Genomic DNA, 26,551 nt, shown 5'->3' with positions numbered 1-26,551 from the left:
ACAAGCTATATAATGCAAGTCTGCTAAAACCATCCGGTGCGTAGCGGTTCGGTCTATGCCCATGAACAGTGCGAGTACGTGAGAAACGAAAGCGCCGAGGTGTTGCGAATTCTGCATATGGCGCAATGCGCAGACAGAAAACAATAATAGATAAAGCAAACCATGGGACAAATATAGCCCGTTGATCCCTGGAAAGGCTGTTTACCGACTCCTTAATCCTCTTGCTGTCCTTGCGTCCTCAGCCTCTCTGCCTTTCTCTACTTCCTCTAATCCTTTCCCTTCCCTTCATTCGATCGACGCCACTCTCGCCATACACCCACTAAAGCGCGGACGTTCGAAGTGTCTGCTGCTGTAGAGGCCGCTCTCCGCTTCGCAGCCGAGGTGTATATAAACTGAAGCATTGTTAGAACTTATAGGTGTCAGCGTAATCGTCTGCCAGGCTATCCCCACCGAAGCTTCTGGCGAAAGTTAAAGTCGTGAGTATTCGCCAGTAGGCCGTGCCCTGCTACAGATTTCTGCTGGTGCTCATTCGCGTGCTCCCGCAGAAACATCACACACCCATCTTCGAGCAGCTGAAGATAGCACCAGTGCTTGCGACGAGACCTGCGATCTCTCTCTACAGAAAGAGGGTTCGGATCGAAGCCGACCTGCAGCACGCGTGGCAGAGCTGTTTTCTGCACCAACGTCAGTCCTCGCCGGGCTCTACAAAACTCTGCACGAGTGTTCTTTCAGGGAATGCAACTTGCAAGAGCTGCTTACGCGCCTGCACCTCATGGCCCACCATTCCACGTGAAGCCGGAATCCGCACGGGCTTCGATTTCGAACTAACGGCGGGTACTGTTCTCTCGCAGCCCGAAGCACGTACTGCTCTCGCTTCGTCATTTTTCTCTCCAGCAAGAACTTCCCGGCAAGGCAGCGGGCTCGTCGCGAGGCCTGAGCGCACCCGCGATGTCGTCGGACAAGGACAAAGGGTCGAAGTACGGGAACGCAGCCATGAGTGTCTCGCAGCTGGACAAAGAGCTCCAGGCCACCTACGAGTCCTGCGTCGCGGACGGCCTGACGGAAGCCGAGATTCGGCATGCGGCACGGCTTTTCCTCAACTGCAGCCAGAGGAGGCGCGCTACCCCGCCACGACGTAGGCTGGTGAAGAAGGCGATCGCCTGCACTACCATCGTGGTATTCCTCCTGCTCGCGAAGGAGTCCATCGAGTGGAGGCTGTGCATGTACGGCAGGCTGGCTCTGATCGCAGTAAGTGCGCTTCCTTACGCAGCCGAGACGTGTACCAGATTAGAAATGCCGCGATAGGGAGTGCTTTCAAATATTTTCTTTTATTTTCGAGGGGAAACAAAAATTGGTTATTAGGAAAGGAAAGGCGGGGTAATTGTGTCACTCCCGGGGGACACCCGAACCACGCCTTGAGGGAAAGGATCAAGGAGGGAGTGAATTATAAGAAAGATTTAGAAAGAGGTGGTGGTGGTGAAAAACAATTTCAGAGGTGGGCTGGCTCCTGGTCGTGGGTGGTGGCCGGTAGCTCGTGTCTGACGGCGACCTTCTCCGCCTACCAGTCTCAATTGCGAGGCCGGGTCGGAGCTAGAGACCACGGCCTCCCACCCCTCCGAGTCCGCGAGGGCCCATTGGGCCGGTGGTTGCAGTTGTCGGCAGATGAACATAATATGGTCGAATGTGACTCTCGGGGCCCCACAGAGGGAACATTCGGGGGTGTGAGTAGAAGGGAAGAAAAGTGCAAGTAGCGCTGGGGAGAGAAAAGTGCGAGCCTGGAGCTGCAGCTCGCCAGGCCGTTTGCTGTTGCTTTGTCAGCAATGTTTGTGGCACGGGGTAAAGTAGACGCTGTAGTGAAGGGTTTTAGGCTGATTTAGACCATTTGAGTCTCTTTAACGTGCGCTGAAATTGCACAGCACACGGTCCTCATTTGCATTTCGCATCAAAACGCGGTCGCCGCGGCCCGGATTTCAGTGAAGGTCTAACTATTCGCATAACTAACACCACTGGAGTGTAAATTATTTCTTGAGACTTTAGATGAAATGCTTGGCGAAAACTGTTGCCACAAGCTTAGTAAACAGGACGTCATATATAATGTGCTGCCCAGTAGTGAAGAAAGAGTACGTCAATTGCTGACACCATTTTTTCTAACCTTTCTCGACGCTGTCATGGCGGAATATCTTTGTTGCTTATACACATGCTCGTGCTTACTCCAATCTCTCATTAATGCAAAGCACTCCAGAATCATGCGTGGTAACCATCGAATAATGATTGCAGTATGAACACCCATTATTTTTTAAATTTATTTAGCAGTGCGAAATAGGTTGTGCATGGTGGCCGTAATTCACCCTGAAAATTGAAAGGGGGGGGGGGGGGCGTTTCATTAGAGCGCAAAGAAGCAAGTCAATGATTCTGTTTTGAGGTTGAGGTCACAGTTCATGACGGCCTCGTACTTGTACTTTATCCAGGACAGATCGGTGGTTAACTTAATTCAGTGGACACTGATGTCAGACAGGGAACAGGAAACATGATGAACAGAGAACGAACTGCGGTGACGGAACACTGCCAGGTATGTGACCGCAAGATCCACTTCGAGGGAACCATTGTGCTGGACACCGAGCCGCGCCCGCGCGGAGGGCTCTTACTTGAGTCATGGCATATTCAGCAGACGCGGGGCAATGTTAACTAGTGTTCCTATATGTGCTCACTCCCTGCGGGAGCATATGCAGGAACACTAATGTTAACCGCTCCCTAAGAACCGTCTCCGGCTCTTACATTTACGGTATACGTTGAGTGACCAAGCGGATGACTAAACGAGGGTCTGAAAAGGCAAGCTGCAACTCTCCCGCTGCAGTCACACCTTATGAAGGAACCTATCGTAGGTTCTGCAACGCAGTTTTTTTTTTCATTTTGTATTCTGGCATTCTTTCTAACCAATTCAGTTCCTTTCCCAATCAGACTGACATCTGTCCAATATTTTCTTTGGAAATTTATAAACGATGACCTGGCCTCAGTAATTAATCAGGGCCTTCGACAGCGGCACCCTTTTCTGTGTATCGCTTTTTTGAAGCTATCGGCTGTCCTCGTATCTCTGTTTCAGGCAAAACAGAGATCCAGCTTCCGGTGATAATTTCGAGCTTTAGAGCCGTCGTGCGGAAAAATAATCCGGCTTAAAAACACCGTTAAAAATCGAATATCAGCCGAAGAGTTGAGTAGCCTGCACAGTCTTTCTTTAAACCACACTATTGAATTGAACCGCGCTATTGCGCGAGCTGTTGAAGCTCGGTGCAGGTCGATCAATTGGCCGGATTCCCGAATTCACTGGCGCGTCAAAGGGGCTGCTTGCTGGCCCTGCAGTGTCCACAATCCTGTCGCCAGTTACTGCGTCAAGGTTACTGCGTCCCTACCAAGAAACATCTCCGCTGGCTCCGCCCTTCGTTAGATGACGCAGGGTGGAATGGAGAAATTTGTTGTCATAAATTCCTCCCTCCTTTCTTTCTTCCCTTCTTTTCCTTCCCTTCCGTTCCTTCTAACTCCCTCATTCCCTTCCTTCGTTCCTCCCTATCTTCCTCTCTCTCTCCTCCTAAAATAGAGCCAAGGCTGATATGCTCGTAGAATGCATAGCTTGCACAAAGCGAGGATAAGTTCACAGCAGTGTTTTTCTCGTAGGGAGCTGCTTCGCAGCAGCCACTCATGATGATGGCGGCCATACGCGAGCCCCTATCTCGGTCAGCACAGGAACGCCGACGCGGGGGCGAACTGTTTGCCGAAAGCATTGCAGGCAGCTGAGCCAGGCGGTCGGCTTATGGGCCTGCGAGTGGGCTGTCATCCCACGACCACGTGTGCGCCGGCCTGTAAACACAAAGAAGAACAAAGACCTCCGGTTGATCGGCTTCGAAAGCTGCCGACAGTGCTCCTCGCAACTGCCTGCGGGCAAGAGCGCAGGTTTTCTTGTTTATTTTTTATTTTCGGTTCCTAGACACCAGTGTCGCCCACACTTGTTCGCCTCTTTTGTTGATTACACTGAGTCAATGTTCTTTGGGAGCAGAGATTAATTAAAAGATGCCTTTCATTAAAAAGCAGAGATTTAGTCGGGAAGGCAAGGCATATAGAGCAAGAAATGAAAAAAAAAATTAACAATGCGAAAAAATATTATCGCGGACAGAAATTTTCCCCTTAGACATTTACATTTTTTGCCATTAGACGTACAGCCTTGTCTTTTAAGAAAGCCAATGTTTCGAAGATTAAAATGCAAAAACTTCAAAACTTGTCGCTGCTAAAAATGACAGGGAAAAGACGCATGCGCACTGCGGTGTCAGCAGCTTCCGCGCGATCTGCTGAAGAACTTGATTGAGCTTCGTCTGTGTTTATAAACTCACCCCATGGAACAGCATATAAAAAAAACCAACCCAAAAAGACAAAAGAGGTTATCGGGAGAAAAACTACAAAGAAGGCAAAAACGGAACACTCTGCCATCCGCTTCTTTCTTTCGTCACGTGTTCTTGCAGCTACTGCCTTACTGGGACTGGACACCGTACCACTACGCGTCCTGCTTGATCTCCAATCCGCTGTACAAAGCCAGGACGGTCACCACTGCAGACTGCCAGGTCGGTTGAATTCTTTGCGACAGTGCTTAGCAGCATGCGTTTTATTCCTCTGGCAATAGACCCCCATACAGTGTCAACGCTGGCCGCTTTAACCACCCTCACAGTCATGTATAGTACTCGCCCCACCTGGGTCCGACAGTGGTATTATGGGGGCCACTCGCTTCTGTACGCGTAAAAGTTACATGCACTAAATCCGCTCGTGACTCTTCTTGTTTACTTCCCCACTGTCTTCTGTCTCCACCTGCGTCACCTATTTCTAAGCGTAATTTCGGACGCACTAAAATTTGCCATGAACACAGGTAGACACAGATGGACGAGCGCTTCTGAAATGGCGCTTAAGCGCCAACTATCCCTATCCACCGCCCTTTGGCCTATTAATACCGAGCCATTTAGACTAGGTAGCACCTTTTCCAAAAGTAACCGAACAACAGGTTTTTTTTTTCTGCTCAACCGTGTAACGGAGCCTTTACGGCATCCCCAAAGACCAAAAAAAAAAAATGCGTGAAAACGCTAGGACAAGGGTTAGCCTTACTAAACACAGATTCAGAACACAGATTCAGGGCTGCCATAAGTGCTTCACTACGTGGCTGAGAAAGAAACCACCGTTGCCCGGCTACTTTTGGCAAAGAGGGCACATGTATGTACCTAGTTCGAAGATGCTCAATTTACTTCACAACCAAGTCTCTAAAGTTGGCTTCACTGCAAATTGAGTGCTTCAGTGGGGAAGACAGCACTTCAAAAGGCAACCAAACAGGGAAGCTAAAGGGAAGATGGGATCAGGACTCCTTTTCTCTCTGCTCGATTTATGACCAGAAAATGCCCGATACAAGAGGGAGAGAGAGCTTTTTACCAATGGTTTTAACATCAGGGGCCTTAAATAGACGCAAGGGTATATAAATCAAGGATATGCTTACGTGGAAGCATTAAGCTGCGCAAAGATTACTTCATTTCGTTTTCACTGGGCTGAAGGCCTGAGAATGTGCATGCGCATCAGTTGGGGGGAAAGTGAAGGTGGGTAAGAACGCACCTCTTTTCTTACGCGCGCCCTTTATCATAGTTAACACAACCATGCGCTTTTCAATTAGTGATTATTAGCTTTTTTGCACCCAGAATACTTGAAGTGTAAGCTTAGAGAACCAAGCTATTTGCAAGCAAAGTTCGAGGCGGTATTCTTTGCAACCTGCAAGTGATGCATCGGGGCCCGGTAGGACAGCGCCGTATAGTCTTCATGTTTTGGGCGCATTACGTGACTGCGCCTGAGACGGGCTCCTTAATTCCTCCTCAGTTTTATCTTCGAAGTATGATAAGTGGCAGTGTTGTGTGAATGAACAAGCGAGAAGCAAAATATCAGAGTGTTGAGTTGTATCATAGCGTATGGCGTCTACCGCCACCGCTACGGTGAGCCGCCAAACCGCATGCGCAGATCTGGGCCAGGTGCAGGGCCATCTGCTCGCCCACTAGCGGAGCGGTTATAGCCAACCCAGAAGATAGAATGCGGAACTTTCGGCGCAACTCTTTTCTCAACAGAAATTAAACTAATTTAGCTTTGTGTATTTCATCATAAAGTTCACAGAAATGCACACAGGCCACCGCGGCGAGCTTTTCCTGCGTATAACTGCAAGAGCACGTCGCAGGTGTGCGAGGACCTTCGCGGCGCGGCGCGGGCGGATGGCGTGGACCCCCAGCTCCTGCTCGAAGGTTACGTAGAGAACCTGGTTCCTGTCGTGGTCCGAGAAAACATGGGCGACTGGGTCGCCTTGGAGCCTTCGTTCGCCCTAACCAACGTCACTCAGGTACACGTCAACTGTTTAGCGTAAGACAATGCTGCATTGAAGGCCAGTGTGCAATGCGTCCGATGAAATAAACCTGAGTGGGATTTGATTTCCTACTGTACTATGGTTGCTGTATGCTTCAACATATCATGGGCGTCTCAATAACATAGCGTGTCACACCAGCATACGTCATGGAAAGTTGCTACCTTATTTTAATGCGAAAGCATTTCCTGTTTCATGAGTGGTGTCTACAGGACCTGTCGGCAGAGCGTGTCCGCCCGAAAACGACCATTCTAAAGAGAAATTCGCCGGTATGGCGGTTCGAACCCAGACCCTCTGTGTGCCAGGCGGACACGCAACGCATACGCTACGAATGTTATTTTTTCTTCTTTATTTCATGGAAGTGCACCCACTTTGACAAGCTTCAAAGTGTAGCATGTCCCGAAACATTTCTAAAAAACTCTTCTTTTCAGCTTATTACGCCACGGAGGGTCGTCGGTTCAAGCGTTTTAGAGGGCACGAAGTGAACGCGTTGTGGCGTGCACGGCGGTTAACCGTGTTGGGGATGTGTGCTGTTGCTGTTATAGACAACGATGACTTGCAAAAAAAGCTGCTGACGTCATCCAAGGATCACGTGATAAGTGTCACGTGACAATGAAAAAAAAAACGCTGCTGGCGTTCAAACGCAAATGCTTTTGCATTTCTCCAATGGAACAGATTGCAGTGCTCTCCAATTTTTTCAAAGTGTGTTTTCCTTGCACCGGAAAACTCACGCAAAGACGCTAAGCGGCTCTTCTCTCATTGTAGTGGAAGCATCCATGTAACGGCGCCCATAAGATATATTTTTGCACCAAAGCTCTGACAACAATCTGTGTTTGCGCTGGCGAACTGCCTACGCCACGGAGCAAGGCGTGGTTCCGCGCGCAGATCTTTTTTAGACTAGTTCACGGCGCCGCCGCAACGTGGCATCGATATCGTTAAAATAATATGCCAGTAAGCATGGTAAGCTTTTTATTTCTGCTTTCGTTTTCTCGGAGGCTTCAGGGACCGGCGCAGACAGGAGTAGAGCAGCACGTAATCCACGCCTGCCAGTGCGCTTGACCAACGTTGGCTTCACCCGGTCGTGAGCATGTCTCCTGCTCTTTTAAGAGTGCTAGCTGTTATTCATCACGCTTCTCGATTTCTTGGGGTCTGCTACCACCTCCCTTCGGCGTGAAATTTTCCCAAGTCCGAGGAATTCAAAATTCCCCAAGTAAATCAATACAGCAAATCAATTGGTGATTGGTGACATCATTATTATATCGAATTGGTGATTGATTGGTGACGTCACTGATATATCTAAGATGGCCGCCAACTGATGACGTCACCGAATAATCCAAGATGGCGGCCGCCATAGGAAATCAATAGCAACCCAATTGGTGATTGAATGGCGAGGTCACTTACCAATCCATAAACGTACAAATTCTCATTTCCATTGCTGCACCTCACTTTAATCTCATTCATATCAATTCTTATAAACCAAACAGCCAGCGCTCGTTACTTCAACGTCTTCCAGACGGTGGCTGCATTTTTTTCGTAGCACGCGCCGCCGCCGCATCCAGTCCGGCCGCGGAACGTCAGCGGGGAGAGAGCACATGACACTCTCTCCCCAGATCTGCTCGTCGGTTTCGGTACGGTGCGTGAAAGCGGCCCACGTTCTCTGTTCTGTAGCTACGACGAGAATGGCGTTTTCGTAAATTTAAAAACTGCTATATGAGTCAGCTGTAGCGAGCCACGAGTATTAAGATTAATTTTGAGCCTAACTGTAATAGTTTAAACGTTAATTATTAGATTTTGAGATAATTGATACGTCCAAGTTCTTTTCTGGTGACTACCAACGATAGCAACATTGTAGCGAAGAAAACGCTCTTTTAACTTTAAAAAAATCTTAAAATTGACTAACAGTCTTAGGTGAAACACTTGCAGAGCTTGTGCTGCCTCGTAATAATGCACATGTTGCCTTTGCATGAACGCAATCTGAGTGCGCAAATATTTGGTGCGTTGTTCGAACCTTGTAACCAAGTCTTCCTATGCCAGTCCCCTAAACTGCTAAAAAAAAACATGAAAACATCGCACTAAACCAAAGAAACGTTGAGAAGCTCACCGTGTAGCACATCGCAATGTTGGCGATCAAAATAGCACCAAATTCCACTCCCCTTTTTGCTTCGACCAGACCCCGTTTTACTTCATATTAAAGAGACGACGTGTGTGAGAGTATAAAGGCTGCTCTTGAGCATCTTCCACGGCATGAAGCAGTCATTTAAAACAAAACAAAAAGGCAGAGGTCAGCTGCAAAACCGGCAGGATCGCCTGAGGCGTTTCAGAGTATCGTTTTTAACTGCGGTCGAAATAACGGTTTTCTCATTTTTGTCTCTGGCCCTGAAACTTATCCCGAAAAGAAAGAAAAGCTCGCAGCACTCCCTTGTGTGCCAAGTAACAATGGTATGTGAAAGCAAATGTCGTGCACTTGTGAAGGGTGAGGGGTCTAGAAATTCAACCGCACAGCAAGCGTCAGAAGCACGTTTAATAATGCTCCCAAGCATAAGCAGTCGTTGCTGTGTCTCGAGATTACGTATGTACATCACAACCGCATCAACACCATGAATATCGGTGTTGAGTTCACAGCAGTGCGAAACTTCCTGGGGACACTTAAGCTAATTACGAGTTGTTACTGCAAAAGCACTGAAGCCTCTTTGCGTGTTGCTGCACAAAGTTTTATTTTTTTCTTCAGGCGGACTTCTAAATTTCTGGGGCCTGGCCCGGGCCAACTCGAAATTTTGGTTACCCATCCTAAGTGTTCACATTCCGATTCTATTCCAATTTCATTCCTTTCCTATTCCATTCAAATCCTATTGCTTTTGATTTTGTTCATTTATAATTAGTGTAGTATTAATTACATGCTAATTGGTTCTTTCAATTAACTGTACACTAACTACTGGTGTTAACTAGTATACTTGCTAGCTATCTTAAGTTGGTCAAGGTAGTCCTCAGTGACCTTGGCAATTTTATGACGCCTGCTTTTTGGCGATGGCGGGTTTCCTTCCGGATGAGGTTTCGCCTGCGTGAACCTCCTGCTTTGTTAGCGCCTTGATCAGCTATAGCTTTGAATGGAAGACGCAACAGCTCAAGCAGATCTGTTTACGACAACTACAAATTCTGCTTCGCCATGCACCCTTTGCTATCAAGATAGTGATAGAAACATTTGCGCGAACAAAGGTTTCTATACTTAACAGCATTTTTTTTTTTTCGGCAAGGTGCGTCTTTCCGGCTATTTGCTTATTTTTCTGGCATGCGAATGTTATTCCGAAACGGCCGCAGATGGCTATACTAAAGCTGATTTTTCGAAAAGCGCATTTCGCGCAGCTTTCATACCTGAAAAGAAGCAAGGAAAAACACGTAAGCTTGGACACGCATGAGAAATTATGTCCGCTTTTTCTTACGATCTTAAATGTGCAAAGACCGCGGCTAAATGATCGAGACATCCGTTTCGGTAGGCATATATATATATATATATATATATATATATATATATATATATATATATATATATATATATATATATATATATATATATATATATATATATATATAAGGTGCATAGGAAAATGTTTTTATTAATATTTTTTAGTTTTTTAGTTTGTGTGCTCAACGATAAAAATTTATATATATATATGCTTATTTACTTGCAGAATAAATTATTTTCTCCCTCTCAGCATTTACTTCCTAAAAACTCGGAACAGATCATCAGACGGAGTCCATTTTGGAAAGCGCCCAAAAATATCAGGTCCTTTCCTCTGCAGAAGCTTGAAAACTCCGTCAGTGTAGAACAGTTAGACGATTTCAGTTCTTAAAATTGTCTGAAATTCCTTGAAACTTTCCTTTTTGCAAATTGTACCCCTCCAATTTCCTCAAAAATGGAAAATTCTTCGAATGTAACATTAATGAAATCAAGAGCTGGGCGAAAACTCGTCTGGTCGGGATGATTCACAAAACGTGACATCTCAGACGCCGACCACAACATAGACAAGAATACACAAAATTCTTTTCTATGTCGCGGTCGGCGTCTGCAATGTCACGTTTTATGTAACTGTTTGTTGCTAGTGATTTCACTTACTAGCATGGTAATGCGAGTGTTAACCGCTACGACTTTTATGCCTTGAGCATCAGCTAACTCGAAGAAGGTCGACTGGCTATGCAACTCTCTCTTTAAATGCCGCACTGTGCAAATACTTCTAAAATCCTGTCTCCCTCCCTCCTCCCTTTTAGCAACTAAACAACAAAGAGAGTGCCTGCCAGACGTCTGAATACTGAATACCTAAAACCGACTAGATGTAACTGAACATCTAAAATTTAATAACATGACAACGAAAGTCCCTAAATCTGCGCCCTAATTGACCTTCCTCGTGTGGTGCTGCAGATGTCCAGCTGGCCGAGCCTATTCTGCTTTGCTAGTTTCATTTCCTTCTGGTAAAGCGCCACAGTCTGCACAGTCTGCTCGTACGCGCCACAAGGCCAGATGAAATCGATCCGAAGGAGGGCGCCACAGGCTGAATGAAAACGACCTGGTAATGAGATTTAAAAAAAAAATGAGGAAAGAAATCTGGACGAATGTCCGCGCTCAGAAGCAGCCTCCCGATGCTAATTAGACATGTGCGCAGCAGAACGAGATTGGTTCCTCTCGGCGGAAACCAAGTCCATTCGGTAATAAGTACCATATGGATGATTAGTTGGGGCATGCTGTGAAAGCTTCGGTGGTGTGCGTCTTGTATGAGAAAATTAGTTCCGCGTACCCAGCAAATCATACTTCCGTAGCAGATTAGAGGCCGACAAAGATATGCCGGATCAGTTCCACTCGGATATATTTATTTGCCGCAGTTATTTTTGGAAGCGCTCGAAGTTGGGTTCTGAATGACGTTGGTTCAAAAACGTTTGGTGGCTCAGTGGTTAGGGTGCTCGACTACTGATCCGGAGTTCCCGGGTTCGAACCCGACCGCGGCGGCTGCGTTTTTATGGAGGAAAAACGCCAAGGCGCCCGCGTGCTGTGCGATGTCAGTGCACGTTAAAGATCCCCAGGTGGTCGAAATGATTCCGGAGCCCTCCACTACGGCACCTCCTTCTTCCTTTCTTCTTTCACTCCCTCCTTTATCCCTTCCCTTACGGCGCGGTTCAGGTGTCCAACGATATATGAGACAGATACTGCGCCATTTCCTTTCCCCCCAAAACCAATTATTATTATTCACACCTATATTGACCAAATTAATTGCGAAATTTGTCATTGCATACATCGTGGTGTAGAGTTACTCTAGTTTACAAGTAAAGCATATCATTTAACAGCTTGAATAGCACTACAGTTTGTCTGGATAATAAATTTTCGCGTTTTCCTCAGTTCCCCAGAAAGGCTGACGGCCGGGCGAGTCGGTACTGAGACATCTTAAACCTGTGAAAAGACGCGAATTAGAAAAGAGGAGAAAACAGGACAGAGGCCCACGCTTTTTTGTGTCGCGTCTTTTGGCTGGTTTAAGATGTCTCATTTGCTGTCTAAGTGTATTTGGCTCGTTTCGAAAAAAAAAATCTTATTTTGCGTGCACCTCACCAATTGCCAACCGATGTGCCCTTCACAGAGTAACTGTGGTTAATGAGTCGGCGTGAAGCAGTTTCCCAAACATGGACACGATGGATAGAAATTAAGCACATATTAGTGCGTTTGCATGATGAGGGGGCACAGTTACAGCTGTAACGATATAAGCTGTATAGGTTTAATTTGTAGCCGTATGGTTGCGCTTGGGTGGATGCCAACGAGTAATTACTCCCTTATTAAAAATCTACTCCACCCTGGGGGATTCCCTTAAACATTTGACCAGCCGCAATGATATTTCGCATGCACGGAAAGCCGCATATATTTTTCCTTTATTTCTTTAACGACGTTTTCGTAATGGGACGTGTTCGTTGTGCTTATGGCGTGAGCAGGCGTACCTGGACGATGAGGAGCTGAAGGAGGCGGCCATATGCAACTTCCGCAGCAACCTGCGCCAGCTCGGCTTCGACGCCTTCCTGCGCAGGTTCCCCACCATGACCGGCTGGTTCGCCCACTGGTGAGCACCTGCACTGAGCACGCGCAGACGGGTGGCCACAGGCTCGGACATAATGTTGCTCGGGCAGTACCGCTTGCCCAATTGCTATTAGAAGAATCCGTGGAATGTGTGTGCGCTTAACTGACGGAGACATAGAGGGGACACAAAGGTCAGGACACGGGCACAACTTCCAAATTTAATGACGACACATGAAGCCAGGCAAGCTTTTACAAGAGCCGTCTGAAATTGCGAATAAGCAACAAAAAAAAAAAGGTGAATGGGCGTGTTTGGGAAAAACTACAACAAACAACCAGGTGGTCCTGAGCAACATGCACAGAGGCCAAGATAGAAGGCAACCGGTTGGACATGCGTGCCCATGAATTTCGGCACCTGACGTAGACACGTCACGCATACGCCGTTATAAATTATGAACCAACTAGCCCGCGAAAAATGCTTACAAAGCAGAAGGAGGCTAAGTGTTGGGTGAGTGCGTGGTTCAGGTCGCGTTGCCTTTTTGGACCAGGGAATAGAAAGGGCTTTCAAGGAAGGAGGTGTAGGTAAGGTCTAGGAGTCCCGACTGAAACCTGTATAGTCCCGACAATTTAAAAGACTTTTAATGAGGCCACATTCGGAGCTTATTAAGAGTTCGCACGCGTGACGTCGTTCCGTACTGTACCAATATGCGCAGGGAGAACTGCGACCGCTCCGGCCAGAAGCACATCCGCCAGTTCTACCGGCGCCCCTCGTTTCTGCCGCTGGCCGTGGAGCTGACGCGCCCCAACTGGGCCGTCGCGTCCCGCGGGTTCATCGGGCGCCGCTTCAAACAGGTGCGCCCTCATTATACTGTTCCACCCACGCGGCGGACGGCTGCAGTCTCTCGGCCGCGCAGAGAAACAGCTGCTGTTCTGCTAAGCGGACGGCGCGGCTGCTCATCACTGTCGACAGCAAAACGAGGCTTCTCTCTCCCCGGAATGAGTTCTCGCAGGAGTGTCGTTGAGAGCACGTTTGAAAACATTTCCTGGCATTTTACTGACAGGCGGTCGCCTTTTGAAATATGTGAACATGTTTGAATGGGATCTGGAAAAGAATTGTGGAACGTTTGGTTTGGAGTACATGATTAATGTCCCAGGTCGACTACGAGGGACACCAGGCTATGAGGGACACCGTAGTTGGAGGGCCTCGGATAATGTACACAACCGGGGGTTCTTTAACGAGCACCGGCATCGCATAGTACACGGCCATATAGAATTTTCACCTTCATCGAAATGAGACCGCCGCGGTCCGGATCGAACCCGCGTCTTTCGCATTTTGATGGAGGTGCAATGCTAGAGGCCCGTGTACTGTGCGATGTCGCTGCACGTCGAAGAACCACAGGTGGTCGAAATTATCCACTACGGCGTCCCTCGTAGCCTGTGTCACTTTGGGACGAAAATCTTATATAAAACCAAACTAATTAAACATTCCATAATACCCTATCCTGAACCCATTCAAACCTAAAGACATTTTTGTTGCTAAACGCCACGCTTTTCGCAGACGAGCACCGTCGCCACACAGAGACGACATTCGATGCTTTCAGGCATGCTCTCTGTCACGATTGAGGCATGCCTCGCTTTCTGAAACGAGCGCTCTGCGTTGCGTCTGCGCTTGTGTGCAGGAAGCGAGGTATTCCCATCTCGTGACAGAGAGCATATCTGAAAGCATCAAATGTTCAAATGTGTTCTGTGTGTGGCGTGTGATACGCCCCTCATGACAGAGGGAATGTCTGAAAGTATCGAATGTCTGTATGCCTCTACCGTGACAGAGAGCATGTCTGAAAGCATCGGATGTCGTCTGTGTGTGGCGTCTATGCTCGTCTGCACAAAGTGAGGCGTTTAGCAATGAATGACGCCTCGTGAGATAGCCTGTGACCGCTTCTATGAGTTGTGCACGTTGATGACAATAACCTCCGCCTCTTACCAGTGCGTACATCTCTACCTGCATGCGTGTTTTGAATGGGAGACAACTGACGAGCGAGGTGCACGCGCGTATTGGAAGCAAGTTTTCGGTCCAGTTTCTCCGAAACGTTTAATGGAAAATTTCGACGCTGGAATCCCGAACTAAAAGCACCAATGCAGCATCATTTAACGGTTGTGAACGTTGCGTGGCTGACGGGGACGAAATATAAGAGCAGAAAACTGCGGGAGCTGCTGGATTCATATTTCAGGAGCGAGCAAAAACGAAGTTAGTTAGTTAGTTCCTTCGTTAGTCAGTTGCTATTTATTAATAAATAACAATACAAGGAAAAGATGTTGCTAGCCGAGGCATCTGCCATCGAAGCCTGAAGCACCTGAGGTGCGGCTATAGCGAGATCCAAATCGTAGCACACCACAGGCGCTGACTATCAAATGAAGTTTTATTCACAGAGGAGGAACGTATATGGGCGTCAGATAAGACAAAAATACAAGGAAGGAAATAGAAGGAATGATTTCTTTTTATTTTTTGTTTTATTTGACGCCTGCACACTTTCCTTTTCAGTGAATAAAAATTCAGTTAGCGCCTGTGCTGTGTTACGCCTTAGCTCTTGTCTTGGTTTTTTCGCGCTGCTAAAAATCGACTATATAATTGAGACTGAGCTTTCTTTTATTGTGTTATCTTCAGAAGCGAAAGCACCAAGTCCCATATAAGAATTGGAACGCCGAAGAAATAAACCATCCCGGATTTTAAGGTTAGGTGGCCAGTTCTTGAACCGAAATTGCTGAATTTCCGTCTGCTTCACGACACAATACTTTTGCATGAAAAACGCAGCCATCATAAAAAAAATATAAGGAGGTCAACCGATTCCTACAAAAGCAGACCGGCTGTTAAGTACCATACTATATTTTCCTTTAGCCGATTATTTATCCACAAATTTATTTTTCACACACATATGCTGAATAAATTGCTGAATTTCCGTCTGCTTCACGACACAATACTTTTGCATGAAAAACGCAGCCATCATAAAAAAAATACAAGGAGGTCAACCGATTCCTACAAAAGCAGACCGGCTGTTAAGTACCATACTATATTTTCCTTTAGCCGATTATTTATCCGCAAATTTATTTTTCACACACATATGCTGAATAAATTGCTGAATTTCCGTCTGCTTCACGACACAATACTTTTGCATGAAAAACGCAGCCATCATAAAAAAAATATAAGGAGGTCAACCGATTCCTACAAAAGCAGACCGGCTGTTAAGTACCATACTATATTTTCCTTTAGCCGATTATTTATCCACAAATTTATTTTTCACACACATATGCTGAATAAATTGCTGAATTTCCGTCTGCTTCACGACACAATACTTTTGCATGAAAAACGCAGCCATCATAAAAGAAATATAAGGAGGTCAACCGATTCCTACAAAAGCAGACCGGCTGTTAAGTACCATACTATATTTTCTTTTATCCGATTATTTATCCGCAAATTTATTTTTCACATACATATGCTGGATAATTGGACTTGCTGCAATCGCAGTGCCACCCCTCAAAGCCGTAACGTTTGTTAGCAGCGCGTGATAGGGTCGGCGCAGCGTTTGTTGCCGGTTGGGGCAGCATGTGCAAGCTGGTGTGATGCAAGAAGGCTAATATAGCCGCGTATACCCGCGTGCCGAGGGCACGCCTCCAGCAAGAAAGTGCCATTTTAAGTGGAAACGAGTGGACCGCTTGGTGTTGAGTAATTCTACAATCCTCATTCATACAGTTCTGCATCTGATCCATGAATGCCCCTTCCCTTTTACTGTTCCTCTCAGAAAATGTAAAAGCAATATAAAAGAAAGAGAGAGCCCGGACCAGCAACGCTTTTCCAGGCTTAACGCCAATCGAAGATAAATGAAAAGGAGCTAAATACTCCAAAAGAAAAAAAAACAATTTAAAAGGAAAATCAAAGCTGTAAAAAAACAAAAACAAGACCCAAAAAAAGAGGAAACAAAAGACATACTACAGTCAAAGTCACATTCAAAGGCAGACAAACAAAGCACAGAGTGCAGGCCACGACGAAAATCAGGGCAGTAAAAACATAATCAAAATAAAACAAGACAAAACCAAACACAGTCAAAACACACAACACAGTCAAAGTCACAGCGACACAGTCAAAGCACAGTATACAGGCAACGACGAAAGGCATCCTTGCCTGCTATATCGGCTGACTGAACGCCGCCGCCACACACATAGCATACTTGAGTTACATAATCTTGATGAGCATTTCCACTGCTCCAGCAACTTGCTGGCCATCCGGCCGTTCAGCCAATGCTGCGCTGCTCACACGACGCCTCTTTACCACGCCCGTTTCCTAGACAGATTCCCTTCAACCTCATTTGCGAAACCGGCTGTGGGTGGTCACGCGACGCTCTCTGCCATGCAAATCGCGCTCGGTATACCCGGAACGCAGCTCGGGGCATCCTTTGCACTCAGTAAAGAAGTTTTTACTCAGACCATTTGGCCACAGCTGCGGTGGCGTGATGCCGCCTCGCATGCGGGAGGTGCGGGGTTCGATCCCAGCGCCACCGGGTACCCACCGGTGATACCGTTGGGTACAAGCTTTCCCCTGGTCTGGTACTTGGCTTAATTAGGGTGAAATGCTTAATAAATTGGTACTTGACCCCACCTCCAGTAGAAGAAAATACCTTGCGCCATGGCGCTCTTTGCCCGCAGATGCCCTTGCGCCATAAAAATCTATCATCATCATCAAATATGTTTTACTACTAATACTATCCGCCTTGTGCTTCCCACTAAAATAAATTGTGCCACTACATATCTGACAAGAAAAAGTCCTCAACACATTCTTATTTTCCCGCCCAGCTCGACTTCGAGGGCGGGAGCACTCTGGTTTGGATTGCGCAAGTTAAAGGTTTCAACTACATACGCCTGGTGCCCGAAGCCGTCTGTTCAGACATCTGCCAAGAACTGGAGCTCCTCCTCGAAGCGAAAGAGATACGTAAGTGTTGCTAATGTCCGCCCACCCTCGTTAGCACACTTCAATCTTACTGCGCAGCGGCGAAACTGCCCGTATACAGATGGCCAGCTTTGAAATCGAGTGCGCTGATTGGTTCGCGAAATTTCTAGGCCTGCAAATTGACTGCTCTAAAAGGGTCGCGGAGTGCAGCCGACGGCCGACCCCGAAATTTTCAGTTGGCATCGCATCGCCGTTTACTCCCACCGCTGGTCTCCCACCATGACAGGTGGCCGGGAAATTAAGGGACGCATTAAAACGGAGCGGAGCGACGAACACCGTCGCTTCCCATATGCAGTCACGTGATTAGTCGCCATGGTAAATGGCGCCCGCGGCCGCTCGCTGTTGGGCCGGCCGAGATGAGTACAGTTTGGAAGGCTTCTAGAACAGGTCGGCTCCGCGTCCCGTTTGAATTAACCGTTGCAAACGGCCGTGTCTTGGAACCGTATATTTAGCGCCAATTCGAATCAACCGCCATTTGGAATTAAGCGAGTTAGAACGAACATGATTCCACTATGTAGGATTTGCATGCATGAGACCTATGTTAAAAAAAACGCACTTTTCTTTTTTTTTTTAGCGCTATGAGTTCTGTCCGGCGGTAGCTCACTGCATATAGTTGCACCGTGCATATTTCATGTACTGTGTACTTATTCAGGGCCTTTGCATTTATTCCAGTACTCGTCCATGCGAAGCTGTGGAAAGTGCACTACCTTCCTGGTGAGGAATCGGAAAACATCGCATTTGCGGCTGGTGGCTTCATTTCAGATTGAAGATTATCACAAACTGCGCGCCCAGCACGATCGAGATGGCTACAAAAATAAAGCAGTTCTGTCCCCATACCGCGCATACAGAAATGAACAACCCAGATTTTATATTCCTACGATATTGACTCATCAGTACACTTTGCAAATATTTGAAAATTTTGAATAGTTTGCGAGTAGTATTTGGCATCCTATTCGACTAGCACTGCACTTTATTATTCGAACTCTTAAATATTATGAAGTAACGGAATTTCCCATTTCTCTTAACTCGGGTATCACGCCGCCTGAAGGTATCGCGCCGCCCGACGGCGCTTCATAAAAGCATTCAGATCATGACAACAGCATCTAGCTTAGAACTCTCTGGCATATATGATGTAAGCATTAAAATTGACATATTAGACTTGTTTACCCTCGGCGATGTGACCCAACAAATATTGGCTACATCGCACCAAAATACATGAGCTTTAGAGAAGCCTACAGGCAAAGCAACCTCTCCAGTGCACGTAACTCGTCGAAATAGCCAAAAATTGTTGGGCCACAGCGCCGAAGATAACCGCATTTTCGAAATTATAAAAAACTGATATGGATATTTCTTACGCAGGGCTACACACCTCTCAATAATTAAGGAGCCTAACAAAAAAGTATGGTGGAGCTGCCATAAAAAAACGTAAACCAATAAGCTCCTGCCTGTGCCACTAAGTATAACAGGCTTAACCCAATCGTAATATAAATGAAAAGGCCCGAAGGCAATGTTGTACTTTTGCCACGCGTAGGTGGGAAAATAAAAAAATTGGGTAATGCTACTAAGCGACCCACAGCCGGGGGAGCGGGCCCGGGGAGACTCCCCTGATCTCACCTGGGACGCAGCGGAGGGGGTGGGACATAGGTTGTGGGAATGGGACTGAGGGAAGGGTTATGGGTAATGTGATGGGAATGGGGACAGCGAGATATTGACCCTCATTTTATCATCGCTCGACTCCTGTCTGGCCAGGACAGGGAGGGCGTCGATGTTGTCCAATGGTGCGGCTCCACTCACAGGATGCCCGACCACCCAACGACGCAATAGCTCCGACTCGGAGACAGGAAATCCTAACCCGGGGCAGCTGCCTCGGGCTCCTCCACGACTTTCAGGGGTCCGGTTCGGACTTGCGAATCGCTGCCCAGCTACTAACCGTCAAGTGTTTTTCGCGGTTTTTCAGACTCCGGAAGTATGTGTGGTGGATCCAGCCAATGGAATTAGACTCCCGGGGACCCACCTGTGCTTCCAACCAACCAACCTTGCACTTATTTCCTCCCCTGGCTTGCTCCACACCTACTGAGGAGGGAGTGTTCAGGGCCGGGCTGACCGGGCCACACGCCTAGAACCTGGCCGAGGGTGAGATAACCCGGGCCTACTCCACCGCTACTCCACAACATCGACGGTTTTCGCATCGGTCGTACTAAGGTCCCCCGTACCTCGGCGTCCCGCGCTCTAGCCTCACTGCCCCGCGGTCAGCCATCCCTGGCTGCTTCTCCGAGGACATCGCTCCCAAGGAGCCCTTCTGCTGGAAAACCCCGCGCGGACCTGGCCTCTCCGTGACCAGAAACCGACGCGCCAGCCGGTAGCCACGCACGCCCCCGCGTGCAGAGGCCTTTTGATTTTCGAGCACTTTTTGAGCCCAATTCCGTGAGTCCAACCTGATTATGAAACCAGGCCTGCCTCCGCACAGGCATCGGACATCACGTGCGCGACTGGCCCACTCAGTCGCTTGGGAGTCGCTGTCACTCCCATGGGGTTTTGCATCCTCAGAGGACGGGCCCCGGCCAGCCCATCCCCACCGCTGGCGTTGCACCGGAACAAAGCCTAGTAGCCGAAACTACACCGGCCCGTATCCGGTGGCAGGGGGGGGCCACAAGCAGGCCGCACAGTCGGATTTCCCCCCCAAGGAGCCTAACAGTCATACTTAAAAATTTAACTATTCATTATTGGTTAAGCAGCCTGCTAGTCAGCACGTTTTCGATGTATTCTGATGTACTACACCGCTGACATTGCTATCACGTAAAAAGCGCTCATCATTTCAAAAATCCTATTTTAAAAATTGCGTAAAATCTCAGGCGAAACACCCTGTATTCATTCAAGGCATGGCACGCAACGTTGGAGCATGTAAATATATAGGGAAAGATTTGACTCGTAAAGACTTCTTTCCAGAGGTGGGCATTTGACCTCAAAAATCTGGACGTCACCTCAACCTCAAAAACAATTTGCCGACCTCACTCAACCTCAACATCATACGTTGAGGTTAAGGTCTCCTTAGACGTTCTCACCTAACTTTTCCTGAGGCCACTGCTGACCTCATTCAACCTCACCTCAACCTCAAATGGTGAGGTTGAGGTCGGCTGCTCGACCTCATACAACAAACGGAAAACAAAACAAAAAGCGATTAAGAAGTTTTTCAGTTAAAAACAATTCTGAGAACCCTGTGAGACAGGAAAGCCAAAATTATGATCGTATTATTTAATAAGGTGCGTACAGACACTATTGATGTGCACGCAATAGGAGAAGTTTATAATCTGGGATGAACCCTCAGAGAGTATATCGCCTGCGGGCAGGGGTGTCCCATACGCGGTTACCACCAGTACATCGGTGAGTACTTTACATGTGTCAATATTTGGCAACCTGCTTCGTGTATACTTGTTCGTATTGGAAACCTCTCGCTCATTCACACACGAACCGGCAATTGACAAACACAGCCCTTGTACACCATGTACCAGAAATTGGGAGGAGGGGGGAGGTATTAATAATAATAATAATAATTGATTTTTGGTGGAAAGGAAATGGCGCAGTATCTGTCTCATATATCGTTGGACACCTGAACCGCGATACTCTTTTCAGCCTTGAGAATAGTTACCGAATATAAAGAAACTGGTCGTCGATGTACTTTCCAATGCGATGGTTACGCAGACGCATGTCAGTATATTTCGATTTTCTAGCTCTATCCGGCATAGCGAGAATGCTTTTTTCAGTCCTCTGTATGTTGCCTTCGAAAACACTTAAGCTGCGACTGTAGTACACCAACAGAGGCACGTTGTATTTATGTCTGTGTAGAAGCGAGCGGCTTCTTTTATTTTAGGCCCCCATCCACCCACATTTCAAGATCCATATGGATCCCACATTACGACACATGCGCGCATGACGCATTACGAAGAGTTCCTACAACCCGGTCCACATTAATGACATTGGGATTGTCCAGCAGGTAAACGCGCCAGTTCTCATGTATGACATACTGCAAAGATCATGCAACGACACATGCCTTTGACTCTCGAGATGATGGCGATGATGATGATGCTAACAGTATATCCTCATGAGCCCGGGGAAGTCTGATATACCGCTACCGAATTAAATGTTGCAAGAATATTGATTAAATATTGTACATTACGCAGCAACCGAAGACAATTATTGTGCGGGAAAATAGGAATGCCTGCAGCTAATAATTAAGGTCGATGATGTTGATGTTCCTGGGAGGTCAAGACCCACGGCATTTTGAAAGAAAGGGCTAGATTACGTCTTAGAACACTGTGCCAAGACCCGCCACGGTGGCTCAGTGGTTAGGGCGCTCGGCTACTGATCCGGAGTTCCCGGGCTCGAACCCGAACGCGGTGGCTGCGTTTTTATAGAGGCAAAACGCTAAGGCGCCCGTGTGCTGTGCGATGTCAGTGCACGTTAAAGATCCCCAGGTGGTCGAAATTATTCCGGAGCTATCCACTACGGCACCTCTTTCTTTCTTTATTCTTTCACTCCCTCATTTAGCCATTCTCTTACGGTGCGGTTAAGGTGCCCAACGATATATGAGACAGATACTGCACCATTTCCTTTCCCCAAAAACCAAATATTATTTATTAACACCGTGCCAACTATTAAAATCACACGGGTCAAAACAACTGGTCTAGAGTGGGCAGCGTGAACCGCTCTCTCTGTCAAGAGCACCATGGCTCTCCGCTCAAAATTCCCCGCAGCGAAACCTTCCCCCCCCCCCCCCCCCGCCCCCCAACCTCCCCACCCCGGAGAAAAAAAAAAACCGCCTAAGCACTCATACGCCTCAACAGAATTCTGGGTACCATTTCGTCAACCAGTCTGAGACAAGCTGCCTTAAGTCAATCACTTGCTTTCCTTCAAAACTGAACTAATAAATGATACGCCAGCATCCTCGACGTTTTTTACCCACGAGCACCGCACGAGCATTCTGCGAAGCCGTTTAAGGTGAACGATGGGTCTCTGCAAAATAGTTAAAGCAAATATAACGTGTAGCGCCTGTTCGTCTGCAAGTCAGACCGCCAACCTGACTGATCCCATACGAGAAAAAGAAAGAAAATGATTAGAAGCATACAAACAAAAATCGCACACTAAAAACAGAAGCGAACAACAGTGTGCCCAATTAAACGTCATATTAGAAGGCTTGAAACAGCGAATCAGCAGCACAGCGCGAGCATGTATTCAGGACTCAGCTACCACATCACCATACATCCATTATAGTATTGCACCTTTTCGCCTCTGCAACACCGCTATGCTGGTGCGTTCACCTCGCGTTGCGGTGTTTCGGCATAATAAGCAAATTTCCGAGAAGGAACAAAGAACCGGAGACCAAAACAAAGGTGACCCAGAAAGATAAAAAGTGAAATTATATTTGCATGTACTAGCATTACGAACCGGGAACATACAGAATTAGTATAAGATTCGAAAGGGGAAGTCACCGATCAAGAGCTTCGACGGTGTTATACAGGTTTTTCTGGCTTCGTGCTTTTAATCAAATCGGCAGATGTCCTTGTTAGGAACCACCTGGATCACATTTTCTCGCCTGTGCCGACTGCTCCAGCTTCTGTTAGGCCAGCTTGTAATGTACAGCAGGATCCCCTTTATTCGACTACAAGGCAAGAGTCGTCAGCGCCGTCAACGAGCATGAACACGAACCAGTCTTGCTTGGGGCCATCCGCGCTGCGACGAATTTATTGCGTGCTTGTTGGATTGAACCTTTTTGTTTGCGGCATCAAACAAAGCTACCGCGGGTCAACGTGAGTTACGTGCTTTGCGCGCTCCCGGGAGTTTGAGCCGACCGGAAGGCAGCCGGGTGCTAGGCCAGCGGGGCAAGGGAGAGGGAGAGTGGCGTGCTGTGACAGTAACACTCCTTCCGGGAAGACCGGAGGGGTGCGTCTTCCTGTAGGCTTGGACTGAACGGACATTACGGCGCAGCATCGGAAGCTAAGAGGGAACTGTGGCATCCGGTTGTCCAAACAGGGAAAACCGAACACCAAGCGTTATTGCATGAACACTGCGGTGATGCGCTACTACTCCGCTTCGGAAGCGGCACTCGTCGGAGTAAGACGTGGCAACTGCAAAAAGTCTGGACCTCAAAATTTCGACCTCACTGAATGACGACCTCATTCAACCTCAAAATCACGCGTGAGGTTGAGGTCTGATTTGCTGACCTCGCTCACAAAATTTCGAGCCGTCGCCGACCTCACCTCACGACGTGAGGTTGAGGTCGATCTCATGAGGTCGAAACCTCACGATGTTGCCCACCTCTGCTTCTTTCATTCCGCTTAAGAACAAGTTGGTTTCTTGAGCGAAAGTGACATGCTACCTATAGAGAGGTTGGGAAAGCCATGCAGTACACAAAACCTCTTTGAATATCCACGTCTACAACGAGTTGCAAAAATTTTTCAGACGAAAAATGTACGCTCAGGATTCAACCATTTGAATCTTCGCATTCCCTCACAGCCACAGCCCCATCAAACGTCGCTGCACATTGCTTCATTTTTGCGTGACTCAGTTAGTATACAGCTGGCGGTCATGTTGAACACCCGGGAGGATTTTTTTATTTCTCAGGTGACTATTTCTATCACACGACTAATTAAGTAACTTTTGAACCACCGGAAATATCAAAATGTTCCAGAAAGTCACAGAGCATGAAAATAATATAGGAAAAGCACAGTAATCCGAAAGTCTGTAGGGTTATTCTGAACATTGCGTTCCCGCGCTTCGCAAGAAGCGCTCAAATCCCACAAGCTCCAGGTTTTGAGCTTGTCCAGGCCAATTTATTCAAGATAGGAGGAAGGGGGGGGGGGGGGGTTGCTTGCAAGAGATGGTCGTTTATACGGCTGGCTACAGGAAATCTATAGATGTAGTACAGTTGTCCACACACCTGTCTACAGTAGGATACATCTCAATAATAATAATAATAATAATAATAATAATAATAATAATAATAATAATAATAATAATAATAATAATAATAATAATAATAATAATAATAATAATAATTGAATTGGTTTTTGGAGAAAGGAAATAGCGCTGTATCTGTCTCATATCGTTGGACGTCTGAACCGCGCCGTAAGGGAAGGGATAAAGGAGGGAGTGAAAAAAGAAAGGAAGAGAGAGGTGCCGTAGTGGAAGGGTCCAGAATAATTTCGACCACCTAGGGACATTTAACGTGCGCTGACACCGCACAGCACACGGGAGAACACTATTTACGAGTGGCCTAAGGCTCAAAAGAACACCGCATCGTGCATTCACATTCCCATGGATCGAGTTTAACTTCCCATATGTCTTTAAAAGTTATATCGAGACAGTCAGACAGTGGCGAACGGCGATCGTCATAAATGTGCAACAGACCGCGCCAGTCGAGCGCTCTAGACAAGTGTGTGGACGACTGTACAATGTATACTGCTGGCATCACGTCGTGTCTTTCCTTTGAGGTTTTTAGCATAGCGGAGACGAACTAGCGTAGAGGTATAACGGTTCACCGCAGGCCGGTTGCGCACGCGCAGTGGTAGGGGCGCGGCCAGGCATGGTCACTGCGCGTGCACGGCCATCGTGCAGTGGTGCGCCTCCGCTACTCTAAACGCCGCTCTTAGGCCTAGTTCTGCACAAACCTCGGCCGACTTCCCAATACAGGCCACCGGCGACCGTAGCCCACACTAATCGAAGACAGAAGTCACACTCTTACACAGGATTGTCGCATCAACCCCTCCCCCATGCATGCAGCTTGATAGCCAGCATGCTCTAAGACACGGAGCAGATTAAGCGGCGCATGCATGGTGCGAGCATATATGTTCAGCCGTTGCCTCGACTCTACGCTCGCGACTAACTGAGATACATGGAAGTACATATTCCCTTTGCACGCATTCTAATTCTGTGATAGGTGCGGCGCTTTCACACCTGGCAGCGAAATTAAGCTCCCGAAACAAAAACGAGTGAAATTTGCTTGCAGCAGCCACGAAAAAAGAACGGAAAACCAGACGGCGAGCGAGAACAGTCGCCCAAGATATGCCTTTCTGCTGATGGAAACTCTTTTTTTAGAGGCCGCTGCTGATCATGGCGTCTCACGGCGCGCGTTTAGAAGCGACTGGCCATGCGGTTAAGCCTAGCGTTAGAATACGATTGTCTGCGATAATACCAGATAATACATTTCGAAAAACCACCAGAAAGTGCGTGAGAACGTACCGCATTCTGTGAGCAAGAGTGTTGGGATCTTGAACAGCAACGCGCAGTACAAAACGCGTGCCTCATGTGTAGACATGCTTCTCGCTGGTCGGTTCAACAGTTTTTTGCATGCAACAAAATCAGGGGAGAAATGCTAGCGCGAGCTTTCTTCACCAGTTCGCGCAGCTCCAAAGCGCAGATGTTTTGAATTCTGCGTACATACGATGGAATGGTGTTACAGCACTCTATATATGCCAGTCTGTACTCATTTTTTAAATTGCCCTATTTTCATCGCTGCTGGCTGCTGTGAACACTTCACATCGGTGCGAAATTGATTTTTACGCGCGAATTCGAGCGTACCATGGAGGAAGGAAATTCCTTCCTCCATGGAGCGTACGTACCACAAAAATAAAGCGATTTAAATTTGCCTGAGAGGTGGAGTGTAGTCAAATCTTCAAAGCAAAACTTGTTCTGGAAAAAAAGCTGCGAGCGACCGTGTCGAACCGAAAAATCAATGTTTAATAACTGCATATTACAAATATAACGATCCGGAGCATCTCCGAATCTGCGAAGGAGTAAGATACCTGTCGCGGCCCAGTCAGAAAAATGCGCATTGAAGGCGCAGAAAGTTTACTCGGTCTCAGACCATCCGGAATTCAAACCTTTTCATTACGTCTCTCAATAAACTCGCTGCTTTGTGCGTGCGTGCGCTTAGATTCACACAACCTTTTTTTGTTCTTGCGTAGTCTACGCAGTCTAGGTATACGTGATGACATTCTCGCAACATTTTCTGTCCTGTTCAAAATGAGATTGCAGGTGGAGAGTATTCGAAAACAAAACTGCATAACTGCAAAGCATGAGGATAAACTATTTTTGC

General features: G+C 47.3%; 1 protein-coding gene across 1 annotated transcript; it reads left to right on the top strand.

The window, feature by feature from the left end:
* The first annotated feature begins 340 nt into the window (after nucleotides 1–340).
* Nucleotides 341–18,274, top strand: LOC144120505 (uncharacterized). Its single transcript, XM_077652954.1, has 7 exons — nucleotides 341–1,248; nucleotides 4,509–4,607; nucleotides 6,242–6,400; nucleotides 12,386–12,510; nucleotides 13,178–13,316; nucleotides 17,307–17,442; nucleotides 18,133–18,274. Exons 1-7 carry the CDS (start codon nucleotides 949–951, stop codon nucleotides 18,225–18,227), a joined length of 1,053 nt encoding a protein of 350 aa, XP_077509080.1. The 5' UTR covers nucleotides 341–948; the 3' UTR covers nucleotides 18,228–18,274.
* Nucleotides 18,275–26,551: the final 8,277 nt, after the last annotated feature.

This window comes from Amblyomma americanum, chromosome 2 (assembly GCF_052857255.1).
Source record: "Amblyomma americanum isolate KBUSLIRL-KWMA chromosome 2, ASM5285725v1, whole genome shotgun sequence".
Classification (NCBI taxonomy): domain Eukaryota; kingdom Metazoa; phylum Arthropoda; class Arachnida; order Ixodida; family Ixodidae; genus Amblyomma; species Amblyomma americanum.
The sequence above is the reverse complement of the archived record's forward strand: the minus strand, read 5'-3'. Positions and strand labels throughout refer to the sequence as shown.

Coding starts and splice junctions, on each gene's coding strand:
- LOC144120505 (XM_077652954.1), top strand. CDS start 949: ATGTCGTCGGACAAGGACAAAGGGTCGAAGTACGGGAACGCAGCCATG. Junction 1,249..4,508: donor GCAGGCTGGCTCTGATCGCA/GTAAGTGCGCTT, acceptor GTGTTCTTGCAG/CTACTGCCTTACTGGGACTG. Junction 12,511..13,177: donor ACCGGCTGGTTCGCCCACTG/GTGAGCACCTGC, acceptor CAATATGCGCAG/GGAGAACTGCGACCGCTCCG.